This window comes from Sinocyclocheilus rhinocerous, unplaced genomic scaffold, assembly GCF_001515625.1.
Source record: "Sinocyclocheilus rhinocerous isolate Xijiao unplaced genomic scaffold, SAMN03320098_v1.1 scaffold89, whole genome shotgun sequence".
Classification (NCBI taxonomy): domain Eukaryota; kingdom Metazoa; phylum Chordata; class Actinopteri; order Cypriniformes; family Cyprinidae; genus Sinocyclocheilus; species Sinocyclocheilus rhinocerous.
Window position 1 is genome coordinate 6,573 of NW_015653489.1, and position 24,073 is coordinate 30,645.

Below are 24,073 nucleotides of genomic sequence, written 5' to 3' on the forward strand. Positions count from 1 at the left end.
AGAGCCTCCATAGCTTAAGGTAAACAGCAAAGATAAGTTTTTCAAAAATGAAAACAAAAAGAAAAGTAAAACTGACGGTGACAGTGCTTGCATGCCCCACCAAGAAAACGCTTTAAGCGCCACCTGCTGGCAGAGAGTGCATCTGCGTCTCATTCAGCTTTGCTGTTTCATGCAGATATTTAAACCATTAGTTTCACAAAACTGAAGTCAAATTTCGAAATTATACTTTCTATTAAAAATTAAAAACTGATCATGTTGCATGTATCTTTGTTTGGATCATGATTAAAATGCAGTGGTTGACTCTAATTTTAAACGGAAAGAGCACGGACAAAGCCTTATTTTGTTTATATGAAGAGATTTCTTTTATTTGTGTTACTTATTTATTTGATTTGGGGCTTGTTTTAAAATTTCAATTTAGTTTTGTTATTTAAATTTACATTATATTTAAATTTTGTCATTTAGCAGATGCTTTTATCCAAAGCGACTTACAAATGAGGACAATAGAAGCAATCAAAACCAACAAAAGAGCAGTAATATACAAGTGCTATATTAGTATTCACAAAGAAACATGCAGCATTTTGTCCAAGCAATAATAAAAGGACACATTTAATTTATAATTTTCAATTTCACAAAGAAATGTGCAGCATTTTGCCCAAGCAATAATAAAAGGACACATTTAATTTATAATTGGTCTTAAATTTCATTTTGTAAAAAAAAAAAAAAAAATTCATGAATCGAATCATGAGTTGAGTGAATCGTTACATCCCTATAAAAAACTAAAAGATTTTACTGAAAACAGAAAAAATAAAATAAAATCACAATAGAATTAATAAACTAGCATACCAATGATATTAAAATATCAGTCCAATAAACAATTTAGCAATGTGTAAATTTAATTGAAATATGTAATCAATTTAAACACAAAGGGCCAGGGAGTGTGCAGACCTGCTGGGGTCATGCAGCGTCACGCTGCGTTTACTGACCTGTAACAGGAGCGGCAGCAGGAATCGCAGAAGCTCGTCCTCTCCAGGCCTGATCTTCTCAAAACACTCCAGCACCCAGGTGAGGAACTCGTGTCTGTCTAACATGCCATCCTGTTACACATGTACACATACACACAATAAATAACCCCACCAACATACACAAAAACACTCCCCTTTAGATAAATGACTTAAAACATGGTGACAGTGGGCAGTATGACATATCTTTAATGTGGCATGGCAAGTGATCGTATCAATTTCGGAGACAGGCGAAAATATATTAAAAACATCTTATCATAAAAATATATTTTTCTCTGGCTCATTAAATCCTTTTATAAGACTTGGGATCCCTATATTAAAGGCCTACCTTTTGCACCTGTAACTGGCATGGCAACATGTCATCTGTTAGAAGGATTTTTTTTGTTTTTGTTTTTACTATTTACTTATATATTAGTTCATTATATCCATTTTATTCCACTTGTTATTATTTATTTATTTATCGCTTTTCTGCCCATCTGAGATAATATGAATGGGGGGATTGTGGAAGGGATTAATAATGGACAATATCTTACCGTTTACCTTGATATCGTTATTTCAATCTGTACTGTCACAAAAACCACCAATAAAAAGATTTGAAGTAAAAATATCTTCATTTGTGTTTCAAAGATTGGGTTTGGAATGACGAGGGTGTATAAATGATGAAATTTTCTAATCTTTGCGGAACATAATTCCAAGTTTCTTTGTTGCACTCAGTGCAAACTAACAGCCCTCTGTATTACATGAAGACAGCAGCACCGCATCTGTAAATAAAACTGGGCTCACCTACCTGAAACATGAACATGGCCAGCTTCTCGTTGTACTCCCACTGTTTCATGGCGGTTTCCACCTCAGCAGGAGGAGCGGGCAGAGGAGACCCGCAGCCCTGGCTGGGAGACTGTCTGTAAAACTCTGCCACCTTCTGCAGCTGCTCCCACAGGTATTTAGTAATTATCTGAGTCCATTCTGCAGAAGCCAGATAAAGCCAGTGAGGCATTGCAGCACAAAGCCCAACTACACAGCACAACAATCTTCATTCACAGATTAAACGAGGACAGCGCTGCATGTTCGATTATTATACGAGCATATAGAGCGATGCACAATAACCACACTGACCTATGCAGGGGTCAATGACGTGCCTCTTCTTCACCTTGGTTTCAGTTATGGCAGCGTGATACGCACACGTCATTTTAATCATCCAAGCAGATCGCATCACCGGCACACAGTACTTGGCAAGGTAGCCAAACACTTCCTCTTTCTTGCTGAAGATGGGAACCTAGTGCACACACACACAGCAATTAGTCTAACGCAAAACCCAAGCTTAAAAACCATTTGACCTTGAAATGTGAAATGTAGTAATGCATGTTTTTGTGTGCTGTTAACAGCATGTTCTGGATCTGCACAAGCGCTCTGTTCAGAGTTTATACACCGCAGCGTGGCAAAAGCGAACCTTTTTAGCGAGCTGAGTTAAGGGTTTGGTCCCGGCCAAGTCTGTGAACCAGTTATTAATGGAGCTCTGCGACCGCGCTGTGACGAGCCAGAAGTTGTCCTTCTGATTGACCTGCGGCTTCCTCTTGCCGGTGTCTGGAAATGTGTTCCAGCGTAACTTCTCCGCAATGATGCTGCTGAAGTTTGAGCTGATCTGTAAAGCAGAAGGTAACAGGAATGCCAAGTGTAAAAGAATGAGGTTGGTGGGTTGGTTGGGGTTTTAACACCACACCAGCTTCCTTGGTTATTTTCATAGTGAGTAACAAGCTGAAATAGTATAAAAGGGCAATTTGTCAGGTTTTTTATACTTCAGATTAAGATTTATTTAGATTAGAGTTTTAGATTAAAAATGGATTCGGGGTTGACTTCGCCTTCAAGATCTTCATTTGATATTAAGCACTTGTGTTTTACTTAGTTTCTTTTATATACATATGTGACCCTGGAGCACAAAAGCAGTCTTAAGTCGCTGGGGTATATTTGTAGCAATAGCCAAAAATACATTGTACGGGTCAAAATTATCGAAGAAAAATAACCATTTAATTTTAGAGTAGAACTGTAAAATTTCACTACTAATATTTAAGTTTTAATTTCTTTGTTTACAGATGTTAAAATATGAAACGTCCATAAAAACGTGAAACAGGCTCACTCCAGTGAGCTGTAATCTGCGCTGCGAGTGTTGTTAAACTCATCGCGGGGTTCAGCGCAGAAAATGCATTCATGGTCTTTCAGTGTGTAGGGGAGAGCGGAGCACAACCCAACACTTCTTTAGCAAAGCAAAGCAGAACTATCTAAAACAGTTTTGAGATTAAAATAATAAACACTAAAAACCGAGATGACAAATTTACTTCAGTCAGAAATTTACTTTTGCAATGATAAAATAAATGTTCAGCAATATCTTCAAAAGATATTTGAACTTTGGCACATTTTTTCCTCTATATAGAGATATGTCAAGGAAATATTGTGAAATTTAGTAAATTTTGTTATGTGGAAATGTTTAAATATTGTAGTGTTACAGTTAACCCTGTGTTTGTGCCCTGCTCACCCCGTACATGTGAAATGCTTTTTACAGACCGTTTCCCGAACGAAAACAGTGCCGAGTTCAAACAGACGATAGAAATGAATGAACATAGCCTACCTGAAACCGTTTTCATAACATTTGAATTTTCCGCTGTATGCAATCTCATACAGAATACAGCGCATTGAAGTGAGCGAGTTTTTTCTCATTAATAATGCGGACCAATTGAGCCTTTTAATAATGACATTGCTCTGAGACCCTCGCTGTTATTACAACTCATGCGCGCCCGCGCTTCAAACCACGCAACACATGTTTTAAATCGCGGACTTAATTGCGATTCAAAAATTGCAATTCGTAATTAAGGTTGGTAGGCTATATCGTGCAGCCCTAGACTGAACTGTGTGAGTGTGTGTGTCATTGAAACGCAAATTTAGCTGCAGCCAAGTGACTTTGTGCGTCCGACAGTTTGAAAACCCCTGATGTATAAATCCCAATTTCGAAAAATTTACCCTTATGACTGGTTTTGTGGTTCAGGGTCACATTTATCCATCCATTCATTATCATATAATCACTTTAATGTTCCATTTAATCATATAATCATTTATAATATTCATTTAAATCATCTGTAGCCTAAACTGGTTTCATTAATTAGCCATTTAAATTATTTTATTTGTATATTATTTTCCATTGTGTGGTTTTAAGGGATATTTGTCTTCACGAGTAAGAGATATGTTTTTTAACATCACAGGACGATGTTGTGAAGCAGTAATTTTCCATTGCTATTGCTTGTGGTATAATAACGCTTGTTGGGTTTGTCAGATGAAGTCTGAGAACGGAAACATGCACAAATAAGATTTTTATTTTTTTTTACCATCATTACATTATCTCCTGCTTTTGCTCTTCTCTGGCTTTACTCAGTAGACTTCTCAGCTGACTGAAGATTAATACAGTTTTGGGTCAAATCTGAGGGCGTTATGAAACACTTTTCAATATCTGTGATGAATATCGTATTTGTTCGTTCCTTGGGATAAACATTGGTATGACCAGATACCCGACAAAGTTCTGTGTTTCCGACAATTTGTAAAAGAGTGAGGATTTGACTGATAAAATGCATGTATGCAGATAACCTCTGCACTGATAATCTTACCTTTGAAGGGTTGAAATTGACATTTTTAGCGCTGCCATGCTCATCGCCTGAAACAGCTGGCTGGTTGTTAAATCCTTGCTTGACGTTCAATGCCGTCAAATCATCCTAACCATGAGAGAGTGATAGTTTCAGTTATTAAAGGACTCGTGCATGCATATCCCATTCTCATTTCATTGTGCTGGAGGGTTACTCAAACGCCAGAGACTTAATCCCTCATTCATCCTAATGAACTCTCAAAATGCATCAAGACAAACACTGAATTCAGAAAGAAAAATCTGCACGAGCAATTATAAGACATCACATGCAATGCTGAAAAATACGACTTATGTTATGATGCACTCTATAAAATGAAACAGATATTCAAATATACTTTCATATGTATTTTCTGTTGCTTCTATTTGCTGACAACTGAGACTGTGTCTAGCTAAACCGCACCTAAAAGCATTTTAGGCATCATAGGCACGTACACAATTTCTCCTTTTTCTGTGCATCAATATATCATTAATGTACAAAATGTTTTACGAACCCATAGGTTTTAAAACGCATCCATGAGAAACACATCAATTCAAAAGGAGTTGTCAACAAACATACACTTCCCGACAGTACCAGAGGCTATTGGGATTGTTTACATCTTTAGTATTTATTTGTAAGGAATATAGCTTTATTTATTTCTTAAAATACATAAAATAATGATTAATAACGGTTGTGGGTTTCATATGTGGCCCTTTTAAATGGCACTGTAACGATGAAAGAAGGGCTTTAAATGAAAAGCACGGTAAATACAGATTCTCAAATCATTTTTAAAGCTGGGTTTCACAAATAAAATGACCCTTTCCACTCTCTAACCATCTGCAATAACAACCACAGATGAAGACCGAAATCATTTGAGGCATAAATGTTGTTTTTTCTGTCCGGCTAACCGAGCCGTTGGTTTCATTGTTATTGGCCGTTAGCTGACGGCGGGGCCTGATCTCAACAGCCCTGAAAAACACACTTTAATTCGCTATTTAAATATTAAATGTCGCTACAGAGGAAGAGAGAAAGTCGTCTAACCTCCTTTTGCTTCGGGTCCTGCGGATAAACGTCCGGAGGACCGAGTCTGGGCCGTTTAAGAGGCCTGTGTTCGTAGCTCAGAATGCCGAAGGCAGCCATCATCCCCGCGGCATGTCAGCCGGTGTGTGGCCGATCCTGAGCGCTGCTTCTGCGGCTAGAGCTCCGCTGCTTCACCCGCTGCTTCCGCTCCGACGAGAATGATGGGTAAATACGAGACAACATAAAAGTCCCTCCAACACAACAAGTTTTTTTATTGCAATATTTAGAACAACGAACATGCGAGGGCAATAACATAAATTACATGAAAATATATATAATAAAAAACAAAGACAATTAAAAAATAATAAAATAGGAAAAGCAATAAGAAATTCACATGTCCATAACAAGTACAAATAGTTACAAATTATTCAAATAATATATTTAAGGTTTCAAAATAATTTTTCGCTTTATGTCATGTCTTATTTATTTTAAAATGAGTAAAATTTGTTTTTTTCACTGCGCGTTTACATTTGTGGATGAAGAATTTTCCATATATAATGAGTAAATTCACTATATTACCATATTTTGAAGTCAACAGTATGCTCATAAAAAATAAAACATCATTTTCTTTGAGTTGCAATTCAATCTTAGTATTTTGTTTAACAAAAAAGCCAAGTCACACCAAAATCACTTTGTGTAAATACAATAAAAAAATAAATGGACAATACTCTCAGTTTCCTCTTTACAGAAAACACACTTCAAGTCAATGTCTTTGCTAAACTTTGCAATGACCTGTTTTATAGGATAAATACGATGAACAATTTTAAATGATGCCTAATTTTATTTGTGATACAAAAACGTCTGGAGACTTTAAAGGTCTCTTTCCAGTTGGCATCTCGAAATTGTGATCTCCAAAAACCAATGGCTAAAGGAACACTGGAAATTTGGCATTTTTACTTGTTATATCAGGAGGTCCCGCAGCGTCGTTCTGGTTAATTTGCTTTGTGGTGTTTTTGATGACTGATCATATTAGCAAATGAAAAATGCTTTTTAAGTTTACTGTTCAGGATGATAAAAGTCCTAAGTGAGTGACATGGATAGTGAGTAATATTTCATACATAATGTTTATATAACGTTTGTCTTTATATAATGTATGCCATGTCAAAAAAAGTCCAGACAGGTAAAATAACGCATAATTATAAACCACATGAAAATTGACTGACAAAAGCTATGAAAACACACACACACACACACACACACACACGTTGGGTTTCCAAGTTATATTGTAACTTTCCATAAACAAATTATACTGTACAAACTGTACTGTATATTTGACCCCTTAACCCTCACAGAAAACATTATATTTTTACATTTTCAATAAATAAAATAATATTAGATTTATAAACTGTTTCCCCAAAAAGTGTCTCCACAAGGTCAATTTTTTTATTTTTTACTAGGGTTTACCTGTACCACACACACACAAAACCGTTAAATGTATAAATATAATCTTTATTCAATAAAGCATTTTTTTATAACTATCATAAAACAAGTGTTCACAAAACTATAATCTCTGAATCATGACGAACAAGGCAACTCTTAAAGATTAGCATATCTAAGTTTGTGAACCGATTTCTCTTCATCTTGATATTTCCAAGATAAATACCTAAACAGATGCTGCACGGTATGGCATATATATTTATACAAAAAAAAAAAAAATCTTGCATAATTCAGGTACCTAAATGTACAATTTTCATCCTGAAAAATAAGACAACCAAGTCATCGATTCCTGAAGAGATCACAAAGTGTAGTCTTGATATGAAGTAGTACAGACACTCCTCGAGAATGAATGAGATATTTAGCATTAATATCTTCCCAGCCTCCACGTGTGCATGAAACTACCTTGATTTCAAACATAAATTAAAGTCTCTTTAGATTTCATGAATCTTCTGAGAATATAATCAACCTAAAATAATGAAAAACACCACAGCAGATGTGATATAAGATTACACAGAAATATGCACTTAGAATACAAATAAGAACAGCACTGTCTCGTTGAATTATTGCAAGAACTCACATTGCGCATTTTTGTCACTAAAACACTATTTGCGCAATGCTTTTGACAGACATGTAACAGCAGAGGCACAAAACGTACACAGTATGAGTAACAACGAAAGCACAAGGAAATGCTACAAAATAATTGAAATAAAAATAACAGGTTTTGTGCTGATGTCCGGAATGATTGATACGATCGATCTTTGGTTGGATTCATATATGCCTGAAAATGCCAGATAAAAAGAAGGCAAATCAACAGGTGACATTACAGTCGATACATATCTTGCATACTTTTATAAAGCAAAAAAAAAAATGCTGAACGACAGGAAAACAAATACATTATCAGTGTGCAAAATTTACTTCGACCAAACACAGGCAGAAGGGAGTCGTCTTGTCCTGATGCTTCTGCGGCAGGCCAGTAACACAAATAAAGTGCCATCAACATCTTCTTCAGGACATCATACACTATATAGTCTCTCTGTGTGCTAACTATAACAATATCTTCGTCTTAAAGTACAACAAACAAACTGACAATCTCAGTTTGAGCAGCTTCAAGGATTTCAGTCTGGTGGCTCCGTGTCTTCAGTGCCTGCTGACTTCTTAGGGGTGGCTAAGTGTTTCTTCTGCTGCCACCATCATGGCACGAAAACGTGAGTTTTCATCAGCCAGCAGGTTTGAAGGGGTGTCAAACTCCAAAATCTATTTCAAAAACAACAAGACATGACTTTGACTTACTGTATATAATCCATACTGTATATATATATAGTAGGGCTGCACGATTATGACAAAAATCATAATTGTCGATTATTCCCTTGAAATTGTAATTGCGATTATTAATTACGATTATCACAATTTACATTGAATGATGTTTATACCATTGTTTGATGCAACTGCATGCCGTATTTTACATGTATTTATATGAAAATAAACAAGCTGAAAACACACTAACTGAAAAACCTTAGTGCTTTTCTATAGAAATTAAGCCTCAAATGTCAACTAAACATCGGATTGGTTTCTTCTTTAAAGGGGTCATCAGAAATTCGATGAATTGTGCAGCCCTAATATATAGGCATTATTTTGACACAAAATATCAAACCAAGTCCAATCTCTAAGCAAATGACATGTTAAGATTTTATAATACTCACACTTCACTGTTCTGAGTCAGTTATTCTACACATAAAACAAATGCATCAGATAACACTTTGAAAACATGACACTGTTAAACATTTAATTGCAACTGCATATGTTAATGTTAGTTTGACAGCTCGCTCTCTCTCTATGTATATGCACTGCAGATGTTAAAGGGGTCATATGATGCGATTTCAAGTTTTCCTTTCTCTTTGGAGTGTTACAAGCTGATTGTGCATAGATAAGATCCCTGAAGTTGCAAAGACTAAAGTCTCAAAACCAAAGAGATATTCTTTATCAAAGTTAAGACTCTGCCACGCCCCCCTAAAACGGCTCATTCTAACACGCCCCCACATATCTACCCCACTATGTGGAAATATTTGCATAATCCCGCCGCAAATGTGCACGCAAAGAAAGAAGGCATGGTGTCAGTAACCGCAGTTAGTGTTGAAGCAGCCATGTCAAGGAGACGCTGTGTGTTTCTAGGCGAAAGCAAAAGCACTTTATTTAGCCTTCCGAAAGTAGATGCATTTAGGAATCTTTAAGATTACTTACAACAGAACAGCAATGCATTTTATGGACGACCGTTTCGTGAACCTAGGAGAGGAGGTAATGCGGAAAAAATAATGTGTTTTTTGAACATTAAAGCATGTCAACATATTCTGTTACACCAAATACACAAAATAATGATCTTTAAAAAAGCATCATATGACCCCTTTAAATGTTTAACAATTATGTTAACACATTTACATCTAATTTGACATTTAACTAATTCATCACGCTCTATGAGATTTCTACAGACTGCACCTTTGGGTCTGATTATCACTTTAACTATGAACATGAACAAAGCATTATATCTATGCAAAATTAATTATTATTATGTTTTCCCCATAAAATGTGTGCTTGAGCTGTTTCTTATAAATGCCACTTGGTTTAATGTTTTGTTGTCTATGCACTTAACCACTTAAACATAACGGTGAGCGATATTGACAAAAAACGATCTCAATACTTTTGGGGAAATTTGTCGATATCAGTAACTAGACAATATTTTGCTGTGTGTGTTTTTATGCTGGTAATTTAGGCCTGTTGTGACTCCCAACGTTTTTCGTATTCATATGTGACCCTGGAGCACAAAACCAGTCATAAGTCGCTGGGGTATATTTGTAGCAATAGCCAACAATACATTGTATGGGTCAAAATTATTGATTTTTCTTTTATGCCAAAAATCATTAGGATATTAAGTAAAGATCATGTTCCATGAAGATATTTTGTAAATGTCCTACTGTAAATATATCAAAATGTAATTTTTGGTTAGTAATATGCATTGCTAAGAACTTCATTTGGACAACTTTAAAGATGATTTTCTCAATATTTAGATTTTTTTGCACCCTCAGATTCCAGATTTTCAAATAGTTGTATCTCGGACAAATATTGTCCTATCCTAACAAACCATACATCAGTGGAAAGCTTATTTATTCAGCTTTGAGATGATGTATAAATCTAAATTTCGACTGGTTTTGTGGTCCAGGGTCACATATTATATTATGTGTGATTTTTAGTTCACAGCAGCGACAGAAATAACATGTTCATTAAAGGGGTCATATGATGCTTTTTTAAAGATCATTATTTTGTGTATTTGGTGTAACAGAATATGTTGACATGCTTTAATGTTCAAAAAACACATTGTTTTGAGACTTTAGTCTTTGCAACTTCAGGGATCTTATCTATGCACAATCAGCTTGTAACACTCCAAAGAGAAAGGAAAACTTGAAATCGCATCATATGACCCCTTTAATGTGTGATATTTGCCACCTTAAATTGATTTCTAGAAACATTTTTTAATTTTTCACAGGTGTGTCTGTTTGTTTTTCAGAGCGAGTGATACAGTCTACTTGTCAGCTTCCGCACTGTTAAAACAACTATGATGTTAGCTGACACATATCGCTCACGCCTGCTCATACAGTAGAGTGTGTCTAAACTCTCACTGTATCATTGTCATTAAAACAGCAGCAGATGAAGGAGGAGACCCACCTGCCCCTGGTCCAGGACCATGATCCTGTCACAGTTCAGCACAGTGTTGAGGCGATGCGCGATCACGAGAGTGCTGCAGCCACTGAACGAGGTGCGAATGGTGTCCTGTATGAGGCGGTCTGTCTCTGTGTCAGTCGCAGCTGTTGCCTCGTCTAACAGCAGGATCTGAAACACACGTCACAAGATCGCATACAGCACATGAATCACAATACAAATCTGTTTAAAGGCCAGTTGTTGTTGTTGTTTTTTTAATTAACTTCTAGACCCCATGAAATGGTTTGAAGAGCACAGGTTTTTTTCCTTGTGTTGACTTGTCTAATTGACACTGTGGCAGGACACATCGAATGGCTTGTCTCGTCATTTTTAGAATAGCCAATAGTCACGAAACATGATTTTTGATCAAGTAAATACAAAAACGATTCAGTAAAAAATTGTGTTTATTATTTAAACTGTAACATTGTCTAAATCAGTGGTTCTCAACCAGGGGACCTCAGCAGGATCTTACAATGACTTAAAATATGACAAAACAAGTATTAAAATAAGCTGAAACTACTAAAAATAAGATGTTTCTTAATTCACCCCCTCAACAACTGTTTTGTTTGAAGAACCAGGATTCCCACTGTCCTGGAAAACCCGGAAATATGAGACAGTCTCATTTTAAAAGTGATTTCTACTTACTTTCTTTCTTTCTTTCTAAATAAATAAATAAATAACAAATAAAAAACCTTTAAAATCCTTAGGATTATTAATAACGAATACACATTTTTCTAGCCATGCCATGCTCTAAATTAGAGTAGAAACTGTGAGTAAAAATATTTGTAATATTTTTAAATCACAAATTAAATGTAAGAGTCATGTAAATTCATTGGCTAAAAAGAGTGGGATCCTTGAAAAATATTCAGCTCCTAAATCTTTTGGAATCCTGAAATGTAATGATTTTAATTTTAATTAAAATAATTTTAATGACTTATTTTAACTTACAGAGACTAGGAGTGGCCATAGTTGATAAAACACACCAAGGGTTGGGGGCCTTTTGATATTTTTGTGCAAAATGTGGGGCCTTGGAGTCAAAACACTGAGAACCACTGGTCTCAATTTTTTCCTGAAGAGGAATTATATATCTATGTGTCACTGGCATAATTCATGTATTCTATTGTAAACTGTGCTGTACAGAACGTTACACCATGTCCCATTCTCAAATCATTGCACATATTGTGCAAAGCGTCCCATGTTTACATTAACAACAAGTTAGAAAAAAAAAAAGAAAAGACTGGAAGAACTTTACATTTGTGATTTTTCAATAGTCATTCACTGTCTGCCATGTGGTGGCAATGTTTCACCACTTTAACACAGCTGAGATTCACCAGTGCATCTCAACAGCAGGGGAATAACAATGATGAATGCAAATAACACACTGCATCTAACCATATAATCAAATAGAGTCAAAGCAGCTAAATAAACTGGTTTATCCATTTTAAAGTGGGAGAAGAAACTGTAACTTTAGTTGTTGAAATTTTGGCACAAATTCTCTTACTTGATAGAGGCTAGTCAATTTAGGCAGATGCCAATAATGTACACAAGTCAACATTTGAAGTGGATCGAAAACCTTTCATCAAAGTTGTCCTAAAACCTAAAACGCGCTCTTGTCTTAGGACAACTTTGATAAACTTTTTTGATCCACTTCAAATTTTGACTACTGTAGTTCCTGGCCACAATATAGTTCCTGGTAGTATTAATATGTTTCAAGATTACATTTTAAGGAGCGGTTTGTTTACTTTTGTAAGAACTCATCCGGCTGAGAAGCAGTGCTGGAGAGCGTATCTGAGCTCAACAGTTACCTTGCTGTGTCTGAGAAGAGCTCTGGTCACACACAGCAGCTGTCTCTCTCCCACTGAGAAGTTCTCTCCGTTATCCGTCACCTCTGAATGCAGTGAATTTGGCAGCTGGCTTACCTGAAAATAAATCAACATGTGACTAAAGCACAGCTACTCCAAAGCCAATACGAAGTCAGACTTTGGAAAATCATACCAAAACCTTCTGCACTTACTCACCATGTCCTTAATGTGCGTTTTCTCCAGAGCTTCCCAGATCTGTGCATCTGTATATTGATCCCAAGGATCCAGATTTGATCTGTTGGTGATATAAGCAACTTAGTCAACATAATCTGACCCTAGTCTTACTGCGCACGATTCATCAAGTGGATGTTATTCTTGAGGAAAAAAATGTCTTTGCAATCTTCCATCAAAATGCAATAACTTGCTCGACTTTTGAAATGAAACTGCCGTTCAAAAGTTTGGGATTAGAAAGATTTGGAATGTTTTTTATAAAGAAGTCTCTTCTGCATTTATTTGATCAAATATACAGAAACAAACAGTAATACTGTGAAATATTATTACAATTTAAAATAAGTGTTTTCTATTTGAATATATTGTAAAATGTCATTTATTTCTGTGATCAAAGCTGTATTTTCAGCATCATTACTCCAGTCTTCAGTGTCACATGATCCTTCAGAAATCATTCTAATATGCTGATTTGCTGCTCAGTTATCATCAGTGTTGGAATCAGTTGTGCTGCTTAATCTTTTTTGGAACCTGTGATACTTTTTTCAGGATTCTTTGTTAAATAAAAAGTTAAAAAGAACAGCATTTATTCAAAATAGAAATCTTTTCTAACAATATAAGCCTTTACTATGTTTAGGTATGGGGTTAAAGGATCTAAAATATGGTCAAATAAGGGATACATTTGTGCCTAATAAGTGCTAATAAACAGCCAATATACTAGTAATATGCATGCTAATAAACAACTAGCTAATAGTGAGAATTGATCCTTAAAATAAAGTGTTACCGAGACTTCTTTCAAAAACATTACAAAATTATTTTTATTACAATAACAGTTGTAGCACTTGTTGTTTTTGACTTTATGTGGCAAATTTAGTATAAAAATATATAAGAAATACTTTACTTTCTAAACTCAAAGTACAGGACAGTTCAAGACTTTTCTCAAAAAAAAAAAAAAAAAGAGAAAGAAAACATGTACTGACCTCAAACGTTTGAACGGTCATGTATAGTGTTACAAAGGATTTCTATTTTGAATAAATAAATTCAAGGAATCCTGAAAAAAAGTATCACAGGTTCTAAAAAAACTTAAGCAGCAAAAACTGTTTTCAACATTGATAATAAATCAGCATATTAGAATGATTTCTGAAGGATCATGTGACACTGAAGACTGGAGTAATGATGCTGAAAATTCTGATTTGCATCACAGGAATAAATTACATTTTAAACTTTTGAACAACAGTTTATATAATGCCCACTTTTCTCAATCCAATCGATTCTAGATGGATAAAATGTCTAGTTCTACTTTTTTTCTTGTTGAATATCCTGTTTCACATTGAAGTACTGTATGTGACATTGTGTAAGTGAAATGGGTTTTTGACTTCATGACTTCAAGAACAATAGGTAAAGTGACGTGGACCGTACCTGACAGTACCAATGAAAAGAACCGGCTCTTGGGGGATGACTGACAGCTTGCTCCTCAAGTCCTCCAGACCAATGTGAGCGATGTTGACACCATCAATGATGATTGATCCTCGGCTGAGCTCCGCTAGTCTGAAGAGTGCGACGCCCAGTGAAGATTTCCCTGAAGAAACAGCCCACCTGTGTCACAATCTATTTCCTCCACCAGTAACACGACCCGCAGTAGAGACGAACACAAACGACATCTGAGAGGATAAAAAAGCCAAGTAGACAGGCGTACCTGAGCCCGTTCTGCCAACTATCCCTACGGTCTCCTCTGGAAGTACACTAAAGGAGAGATTCTTCAGAACCAGAGGAAGGTCATCCCGATATCGCATTTCCACATTCTGGAAGGTGATTCGTCCGTCTTCTGGCCAGCTGGAAGCAGGAGCGGAGGAGCCGCAGATCTGTCGAGGACCTTCGCTTTCCAGGTTCTGAGTGAATAATGATTATCTGCATTATTTTTCATGTAGGAGCAGGTGTGGCTATTAGTAGCTTGAATGTGTGAGGCTTCTGGTGTCAATCACTTCCAGTTATTTTAGCTGTACAAAATAGTCTGTTATACTGCTTGATATTACAACCATTTGTTTTCATATTATTTCAATGCATAAATATAAACACACTGGCTTGTAGTAGGTATGTGCGAGAATAGTCGACTATACGATACTGCTGCTGCTAGTCAACATTGGAAATACTAGTCATTTTTTTGCACCAATTTGTTTTGATGTTTATTTGTTCGAAGGCTTGTTATACTACCAGTTATGCAGGTCAACACTTGATATAATTTTTTTTTTTACCAGTTTAGGGGAAGCATTATAAAAAAACATTAACTTGATGACAACAATAGTTGCTATATCAAGTTTAAGCTCATTTTATTTGTATAGCACATTTACAACAGCCACCAGGCTGACCAAAGTGCTTTACAGAAGAGCAAGATTATACCACATACACAGAAAACAGGACTACCAACAAAGCCTGGTCACAGGATCGCAGGCTTCTAGACGGAGTGTAGAGATGAAGAAGTTCAGAGAGGTAGACAGGAGCTAGGTTATGTAGGGATTTATATACAAAGAGTAGAATTTTAAAGTCTATTCTCTGACAAACCAGCAACCAGTGTAGAGATCTAAGAATTGGAGTGATGTGTTCATGTTTACGACACTTTAAAAGAAGTCTGGCCACAGCGTTTTAGACGAGCTGAAAACGTGCAATTTGAGACTTTAGATGTACCGCAATATAAAGAATTGCAGTAATCTAGACGAGACGTAACAAACGCATGAACAGCCATTTCTCGAGTTTTAGGAGTGAGAAAGTTTTTTTAATTTTAGACAGTAAACGAAGCTGATAGAAACTGGATCCGATAACAGAAGAGATATGCTTATCAAATTTTAAATGCTGGTCAACAAGAACACCTAGGTTCCGCACCCGTGAGGATCTAGAAACGGATAAGCTTTCTAACTCAGGGCTTATACACTGAGAGTTCTCATTTGGACCGAAAACAATTACCTCGGTCTTGTCTTCATTTAGGAAGAGGAAATTTTGGGCTAGCCATGATTTAACCTCCTCTAAACATTGCAGAAGAGAAGTAATCACATTGGAATTGTTTCTTTGGTAGATAGATTTGAGTATCATCTGCGTAGAAATGAAAAGACGCACCATGTTTTCTTAGAATAGAGCCCAGAGGTAGCATGTAAAGAGAAAATAGAGAGGGAGCTAAAATAGAGCCTTGTGGAACGCCACAGGTCAGAGGTGCAGGAGAAGAGGTAAAATTACCCAGCTTCACTAAAAACTTTCTGTTAGACAGGTATGACTGAAACCATTTCAGAACGTTTGCTTTTAGACCTACAAAAAAAGACTCTAATCTAGATAATAGTGAGGAGTGGTCTATGGTATCAAAAGCAGCCGATAGATCTAAAAGAATAAGAACCACGAGTCTCCGGAATCAGTAGAGAGGTAAATATCATTTAACACTCAAAAGGGCAGACTCAGTGCTGTGAGCAGACTTAAAACCAGATTGAAAAATCTCATAAATACAATTACTTGATTCAGCACAATTTTCTCCAAAACTTCTGAAATGAAAGGTAAGACAGAAATTGGCCGAATTTTCTTTTTATCAAAATCCTTACAAATAAAATACCTGTAAATAATGTATAGTTGCCAGTACACATCAAGCTTTTCTTGCGATTTGTCATATTTACAGGTACTTTACATACATGAGAAATGTGATCAAACAGCAAAGGTAAAGCTTCTCCAAAGTCCGATTTGGTGAACTGATTCAACTCGTTCACTAAAAAGAACCAGTTCAAAAGAATGATTTGTTCGTGAACCGAACATCACTCCAGTCTGTTTGTCTGAGGCTCTGGATTACAGGTAATAATGTTGTAAATAATGTTTCTTGCACAGACCGATCGTTTCGCTTCATAAGACCTCGATATATCATCAGGAGCCACAGGTATTAATTTTGTGCTCCTTGATATGCTTATTTTTTATTTTCAAAAATGGGCAGCTGCTGACTTGACTATGAATCACCAAGGACCACGGTTTCAGCTAAAAATCTTCTTTACTGTTCTACCTACATGTACATCTTGGATGGCCAGAGGGTGAGTAAATTAACAGCAAATTTTCATTTTTGGGTGAACTATCCCTTTAAGAGTGTACAATGATCATAATGCAAGGCAAGCATGTCGACTGTAGGCTATATTACCTATTTTTTTTAGCGGTATTCACTATGGGATTTTACTGTTTGATTCATAGAGTAAGCAAGCTGTTTTCAAATGGATCAAACAGTTTACTGCACTTTTTTATTCTTACTGTTACTTACCTATAGCAGCTTACTTTTGCATTGCAAAATAAGCTGAATACTTTGTACTACCATTATTGGCTTCATTAATCACTGCAAAATGCTCTCTGCCACTTGGGCGGCAGCTAAGACAGCTGTACTGCTCTGCTTTGATAAGAGCCTCCTGAAACAAGCTGTGTCATACGCTATGATGTTCTGTCTGGCAAAAAACGCATCCCATGAAGCCTGCTGAGTGGGATGTAGCAGGCTCACTATGCAGCGTGCTGACCGCTGGGCTCAGCCACCTGTGTAAAGCAAAGATCTAAGTGTCTTTTGTGCGCTGTCAATTGAATAACAAACGGTCCGTCCCTTTCTATTTGTCATTGACACAACCAGCATGCATGTGTCACAGGAGTTTCTACCTTTATGTAATGATTGATCCGCTCCACTGATGTAAAACGGGCTTCGGTTTCAGAAAGCAGCCTCACGGTGAACTGAAACAGGCCGGTTAGCTGGATGTGGGAAGGGAAAGAAAACGAGGAGTGAATAACAACTGTGCAATAGTAAGCAATGCAAATTAATGACGGCACAGTAACGGTCCTGCCCTACAACCGTCCCCACTCATATACAGTGTGTGAGAGCGGCGCACCTGTACGGCGTAGGAGATGGCCAGACCGGCGTAAGCAGGAGGAATGCGGCCGTGCATGAAGACGATGAGGAGGGCGACGGTGGTGATGAGAGAAATGCTGATGAGGTCCAGACGCACAGCCAGCCAGCGCATAGCACAGCTGAACAGATAGTGACACGCTTGATTTGTGTCAAGCAGGGCTTGATTCCTGGTGGAATATAACCAATATTTAGCCTTATTTAAGTCCTTACTTTGTAAGTTAATTAATAACATACTTTTAATCTTCTATACACACACACACACACACACACACACACACTATCTATCTATCTATCTATTTTAAAATATAAGTATTTTAATGCATTATCAAAGTAATTCTTAATTATATTCATTATTAGTTTTTATTTAAAATTTAAACCTCTTAGTGTGAATTTTTCTTGAAAAGTGTGTATAATAAAATTTCTTTAAAATAAAAGTCACTAGGTTCTGTATTTTTCATGATTTTCTGATGCAGTGCCCTTTGTGAGTGTGGCATCTATGTACTGTTTGAACTTTGTGCAAACTTTCTGAGGCCACGGTACAAGCAGACCTCAAGTAAAGTTTCACTGCAGTGTTTGTCTCAGAGAAAAGTTCTGCAAAGTCATGGAGGGCATTCTGCTGTGTGAATATTACCTGTGTATGAAGTCAGCACCCCTGCCGTAAGCATAGATAGTGGATAGGCCTTGCAGACTGCTGGTGATATGAGAGGTGAAAGGGGATTGGCTGATATTTTCCAGGCGCTTCAGCTCACGAATGAGAACCCTTTGGGTAAAAAGGACAATCGGAAAAGTATATTTATATATTTTTCTGTCCCTGACAAAAAGTCAGCCAGTCTTAGAATATGAGTTTTGATCAAAGCTCTGGCTCATCTCATCTGCTTATCTGTGTGGCTCACAGAGCTGCCTGTGATGTGACAGGTTAGTGGCTTATGAGATGGAGGCCCACAGGGGACAATAACGTTGAGACTGAGGGGATCTTCCTGGCTGAGCTGCAGTCATTTCTGGCTTCTGAACTGATTTATATGGGGCTTTATGGGGCCTGTCACACGTCAGCGCTAACGCAGGCAGGACAGCAGAGTCAGGCCATTATTGATGAGCAATCAGGCTGATTTCAGCTTGTAAGTGCATATATGAAAAAGGCATTGCATGTGAATAATGTTGTTAATGATTCATACTTTTCTTAAAAAGAGGGCAAGCGAAGGAGGACAATCATGCCCTTGACATGCTTTCTCTAAGACAGATGCTATGAAAATATATTTATAAGGGTGGTTCTTTTGTCTTTTTAGACATATTTAAAAACAATATTAAAGAAAAAATAAATAAATATATATATATATATAGAAAGAAGCCTCTTCTGCTGACCAAGGCTGCATTTATTTGATAAAAAACAGTAATATTGTGAAATATTATTACAATTTAAAATACATGTTTTCTATTGTAATGGGGTCTGAATACTTTCCGTACCCACTGTATATATATATATATGTGGTTAATACATAGAAAAAACATTATACATTTTATAGAGAAATAGTTTCTTATCTTTATTATCTATTTGTGAAATGTTTTCCTTGAAAAGTGTGTGTTTTAAAGTTTCTTTAAGATAAAAGCCACAAGGTTTGATATTTTTTATGGTTTTCCGATGCAATGTCATACTGTTTGAACTTTGTGCAAACTGTTAGAACACATATTAGTCGATTAATCAGCCTGACCTACATATATTTGGTTCTACTTTATACAATGACACAGCTCAACTATCTGTTTGACCCAATAAATCTGTAAGACCAAACCTGGAGATGCGGTTGACGATGAAGAGGAACGTCCCTAAAGGAATGATGGAGAACAGGAACCAGGGAAACACAGCACCCACCATTCCCAGGCAGAACAGCACTAATGTCACATTCTGGAGCAGCATTTCGGCTTGCATCGCCAGACGCACGTCAACTACGCACAGAGGAAGAACAGAGAGCGAACGTGTGAGAGAGCGAGACATCAAAACGCTTCGAGAAGCCCCCGTCATCCTGCATGTGAAAGGATTTGTGAAGAGAGAAAAAGAGAGGTTCCTCACCCTCATCCATGTCCCTGGAGAATCGGTTGAGAATGCGTCCCAGGGGTGTTGTGTCGAAAAAGCGCATGGGGCTCAGAAGTAGAGTCTTAAATAGTTTATCATGCAGAACCGAGGCTGCTCGCACAGTGCACTGCAAAAACAACACAACAACACACACAACAGTGTTAATAATGCATGCACCCAGACACAACCAAAATGCTAATAAATGGGCCGGTGATCTAAAAACCCTACAAAATTCTTTAGTTAAGGTCCATAAAGCAAATAAACAGGTCAGGGACGCACACAAACATTTAAACAGCCATAATAGCTAGATTTATATGGAGAAAACCTTGGCAAGCATACAGGAATGCTTCTGCTCTGTGAGGCCCAGCCTGAGACGTCACACACATCCTCAGGAAAAAAGGTGAATTTCCTACTTTGATAACAGATATTCACTGGAATAACGACTTTGCATGGCCCCTTTCAGAATAGCAAAACAGCTTCAACACTGTTCACTGTTGTTCCCTCCTGATACACATCTGGGTTAGAAACTATAGATGATTTTAATTAAGAGGCCAGAGACCACTTTACCAGCTTTTTTTGGTGCAAATGAAAGTTATTTAGACATACAACATATTTAATATCAGCGTTGGGGAAAATTACTTTTAAAAGTAATGCATTACAATATTGCTTTACTTTTGCATTGCATTGCTTTTTCTCATCTAGTCTGGGCTTGCTTGTTTGTTTTTAATATAAAAAAGTTCTATTTTTGGCAAATGTAAAAGACCTTTCACACCAAAAGTGAAATGAATAAGCCTCAGGCTGAAGAAATTAAATACATAAAGGATTTATTTTACATTTACTTGTATTTATGTTTACCTGTATGCATTTAGAGTAGCTAAAGGTTTCATCCAAAGCACCTTACATTAGAGGAGCATTAGTAATTTGTCACGAAGCCAACAATATTTGCGGCACACAATGTCATGTTTATAAGAAAGCTGGTTTAGGAACTAGAGACAGAACAGAGGAGAAATTTTTGTGTGTGTGCAAGTATATTGGTTTAGTATTATGTAGCGGTTAAGTGAAAATGTGTGTTGTTTGAGGTCAGTAAGATTTTTATTCCCCCTAAGAAATTAATACTTTAATTCAGTGAGAATGTATTAAATTCAGAAGTGACAGTTAATACACTGATAACATTACAAAAGATTTCTATTTTAAATAAATGCTGTTCTTTTCAACGTTCTATTCTTGAAAGAATCCTGAAAAATAAAGTAGCATCACTACGGTTTTCAACATTGATAATAATCAGAAATATTTCTTGAGCAGCAAACCAGCATCTTAGAATGATTTCTGAAGGATCATGTGACACTGAAGACTGGAGAAATAATGATGAAAATTAAATTTTGATCACAGCAATAAATTACATTTTAAACTATATTAAAATTGAAAACAGTTATTTTAAATTGTAATAATATTTTGCAATATTACTGTCATTTTAATCAAATAAATGAGGCATTATAAGACTTCTTTTTATTAAATTAAGACATGAATGATACATTGTGTATCTAATACATTAAATCTATAAAAAAATACAAGACATTTATAAATAAATTCATTTAGTCATTTTAAGTCACGCAGGGAAAATAAAGTGGCTGGGATTGCTGTGCAGTGCATCAGAAATAGAAAACAGTCATTGTGAACTGTACTGTGAACAGACAAAAAGAGCACTTCTAATGTAGACAGCTTCGTTAATTATGATGAAAGCGATCTAATTTTGGCCTAATGCACAGACCGTACCAGCGTAGACAACATAATGTCACTTTAGCACTTTACACAACTAACACACACACACACACACTAGGCGTAGTAAATGCATGAACGTCATCACTGCAGCACATATAAACACACGGTTACACAAGTACAAATATTCTCAAACACATGTCAGGAGACCACTGAGAATATGCCAGACATGCCTTCATAACAAAACTCCTCATGGGAAATTTTTTTTTTACCATTTGGATTTGATGCTTTCTGGCACAAGGGAACAAATTCTTTCCATTAACAGAATATGTAAAGTTCCCAAATTTGCAATCTTACCTCTGGGTAAAAAGAGATTAGCCATCATCGAGGAATTAGTGAATACAAGTGGCACACAATTACACAGACACATAACCTCTCTAATGTGCTGTCGGCTCTGCTTAATGGAGAAGAGGGCACGGGGTCCTGAGGGGACACATATACTCAACCCCTCCAGCTCAAAGTCAAGACACTGGACAGATAAATGGATTTAGCCTGCAGGCAATTTCAATTAAATAGAGAGACACTTGGCAATGTCATGGATTGCAGAGCAAGGATTTGGTGTGGAAATGAAACAGAAACTATGGAAAGTACACTGTTCTCGATTTTTCACTTCACAATTATTCTGGCCAAAGAATTCTCAGTAACAATATATCACGAAATCTATAGAAGTCTTGGAAAAAAAAAAAAAAAATGAATCAATCAAATTCTTCTTTATTTTAACAAACAAAACAAAACAAAGTTTGCAAATTAATAAAATAACGTTATACAGACACTTCATATGTGATGGTATTTCATGATTTGTTTATTGCATTTACTATATTATACTTTCAAGAAAACATCTGCATTGGGTGTGTAAAAACTGTTTTATAAACATTTTGGTAAAAAATTTATTTAATTAAATTTTAATTAACGTCCTTCCGTGAACTGACGTGGCTTCTTATCACAGAAAGAGGCAGAAATTATATTATTTTATAGTATTCTGTAGAGCGATAAAGGCTGTGTCAATTACCATTGCATTATAAATATACATTATAATTCTTATGGAAAATACCAGAGATGACTTGAAGAACACAGATAAACCAAATACTGTTGCATTCGGGTGTTGATTCTCTTTACGTTTCATCAGTCAAAGTATTTCTTTGTACATTTTATTCAGCTACAGCGATAGCTGGACAAACACGTGAGAGTTTAATGCGGTGTAGGCCTACTTTTAATTTTTTGGTGCATTGTTATCACAATATATTGCCACACCACTAATTAACATGATAACGATATAACATTTTTAAATATCACAATTGTGACCCTGGACCACAAAAGCAGTCTTAAGTCGCTGGGGTATATTTGTAGCAATAGCCAAAAATACATTGTACGGGTCAAAATTATTGATTTTTCTTTTATGCCAAAATTCATTAGGATATTAAGTAAAGATCATGATGGTGTATAAATCTCAATTTCAAAAAATGGACCCTTATGACTGGTATATCACGTGCACAGTCAATAAAATATCGGTTTACAAACACTACACCACTGTGGGAAAAGGCATTAATTGCGATGCCCCCTTGACAGATTAACCTGCTACTCTCAGGTAGATTCAGGCAGTGATGAATAGTGAATGAGCAAAGAGGAAATGCATCTGGCTAAGGACCCAAGTGTTTGATAAAAAATTCAGCTGTGTGTAATGGAGACACAAAGCCTGAACAGAGGAATCTGGTGCGCTGACAAATAAACTCCAGATTACCTTGACGAACACCAGCCCTCGCACCGTCTTCAGGAAGAGCGCCGCCCCCATGGATAAGACATACACCCTGGAGTAGTACTGGATGTGCGGATTCAGTCGCATGCTGTCGCTCTCGGCGGTCTGGTTTGCCTGCAGCAGTGAGGAATTCTGCAGGGACAAAGGAACATCACCTTGGAAACATGATCCATCCCTGGAGATTCCCAACAAACCAGCTGAACTGTGTGCACCAGTCCCAGTCTCAATTATTTTACAGAATGCGAGTTAACTGCAACATATGTTGCCATGATTGTCCCTCTGAGTAAATCGTGTGGAGTCTGGCACTTCTAATTAGTTTCGGGATTGATGTTCGTTTCGGCTAAGCATCAAAACTGGTGGTTTGTCGCCTTAAAGGAATAATTTGCCCAAAAATGAAAACAGGAATAAGTTTTTTTTCTCACCATCATGTCATTTTCCAAACCTCCCTGCTGAAAAAAAACAACAGACACCATCACTACATTTGTTATTGTTTTACTGGTTATAATGGGATTTGTATTGGTTTTAATGGAAACTGTAATGTGGGTCTTTATTGGTAATTGGTCGCCTTATATTGGTGGCTTGTTAAAACCACTAAATCGTAATGGAATAT

General features: G+C 36.6%; 2 protein-coding genes across 2 annotated transcripts in view; both read right to left on the reverse strand.

Annotated features, from left to right (window-relative positions):
* Window positions 1-5,917, reverse strand: part of LOC107716368 (mediator of RNA polymerase II transcription subunit 12-like) — an 11,660-nt gene extending 5,743 nt beyond the window's left edge. The window contains exons 1-6 of the mRNA XM_016522779.1: window positions 5,720-5,917; window positions 4,667-4,771; window positions 2,467-2,658; window positions 2,133-2,292; window positions 1,807-1,982; window positions 984-1,094 (exon numbers count right to left, since the gene is read on the reverse strand). Coding sequence (XP_016378265.1) covers window positions 984-1,094; window positions 1,807-1,982; window positions 2,133-2,292; window positions 2,467-2,658; window positions 4,667-4,771; window positions 5,720-5,821 — 846 coding nt within the window. The 5' untranslated portion in view covers window positions 5,822-5,917. The remainder of the gene's footprint in view (window positions 1-983; window positions 1,095-1,806; window positions 1,983-2,132; window positions 2,293-2,466; window positions 2,659-4,666; window positions 4,772-5,719) is intronic.
* Window positions 5,918-7,269: 1,352 nt separating this feature from the next.
* Window positions 7,270-24,073, reverse strand: part of LOC107716370 (multidrug resistance-associated protein 5-like) — a 50,586-nt gene continuing 33,782 nt past the window's right edge. Inside the window, exons 17-28 of the mRNA XM_016522781.1 lie at window positions 23,449-23,595; window positions 19,932-20,061; window positions 19,654-19,807; window positions 18,501-18,629; window positions 17,850-18,036; window positions 17,623-17,712; window positions 14,666-14,858; window positions 14,389-14,548; window positions 12,961-13,039; window positions 12,748-12,861; window positions 10,910-11,074; window positions 7,270-8,449 (exon numbers count right to left, since the gene is read on the reverse strand). Coding sequence (XP_016378267.1) covers window positions 8,351-8,449; window positions 10,910-11,074; window positions 12,748-12,861; window positions 12,961-13,039; window positions 14,389-14,548; window positions 14,666-14,858; window positions 17,623-17,712; window positions 17,850-18,036; window positions 18,501-18,629; window positions 19,654-19,807; window positions 19,932-20,061; window positions 23,449-23,595 — 1,647 coding nt within the window. The 3' untranslated portion in view covers window positions 7,270-8,350. The remainder of the gene's footprint in view (window positions 8,450-10,909; window positions 11,075-12,747; window positions 12,862-12,960; window positions 13,040-14,388; window positions 14,549-14,665; window positions 14,859-17,622; window positions 17,713-17,849; window positions 18,037-18,500; window positions 18,630-19,653; window positions 19,808-19,931; window positions 20,062-23,448; window positions 23,596-24,073) is intronic.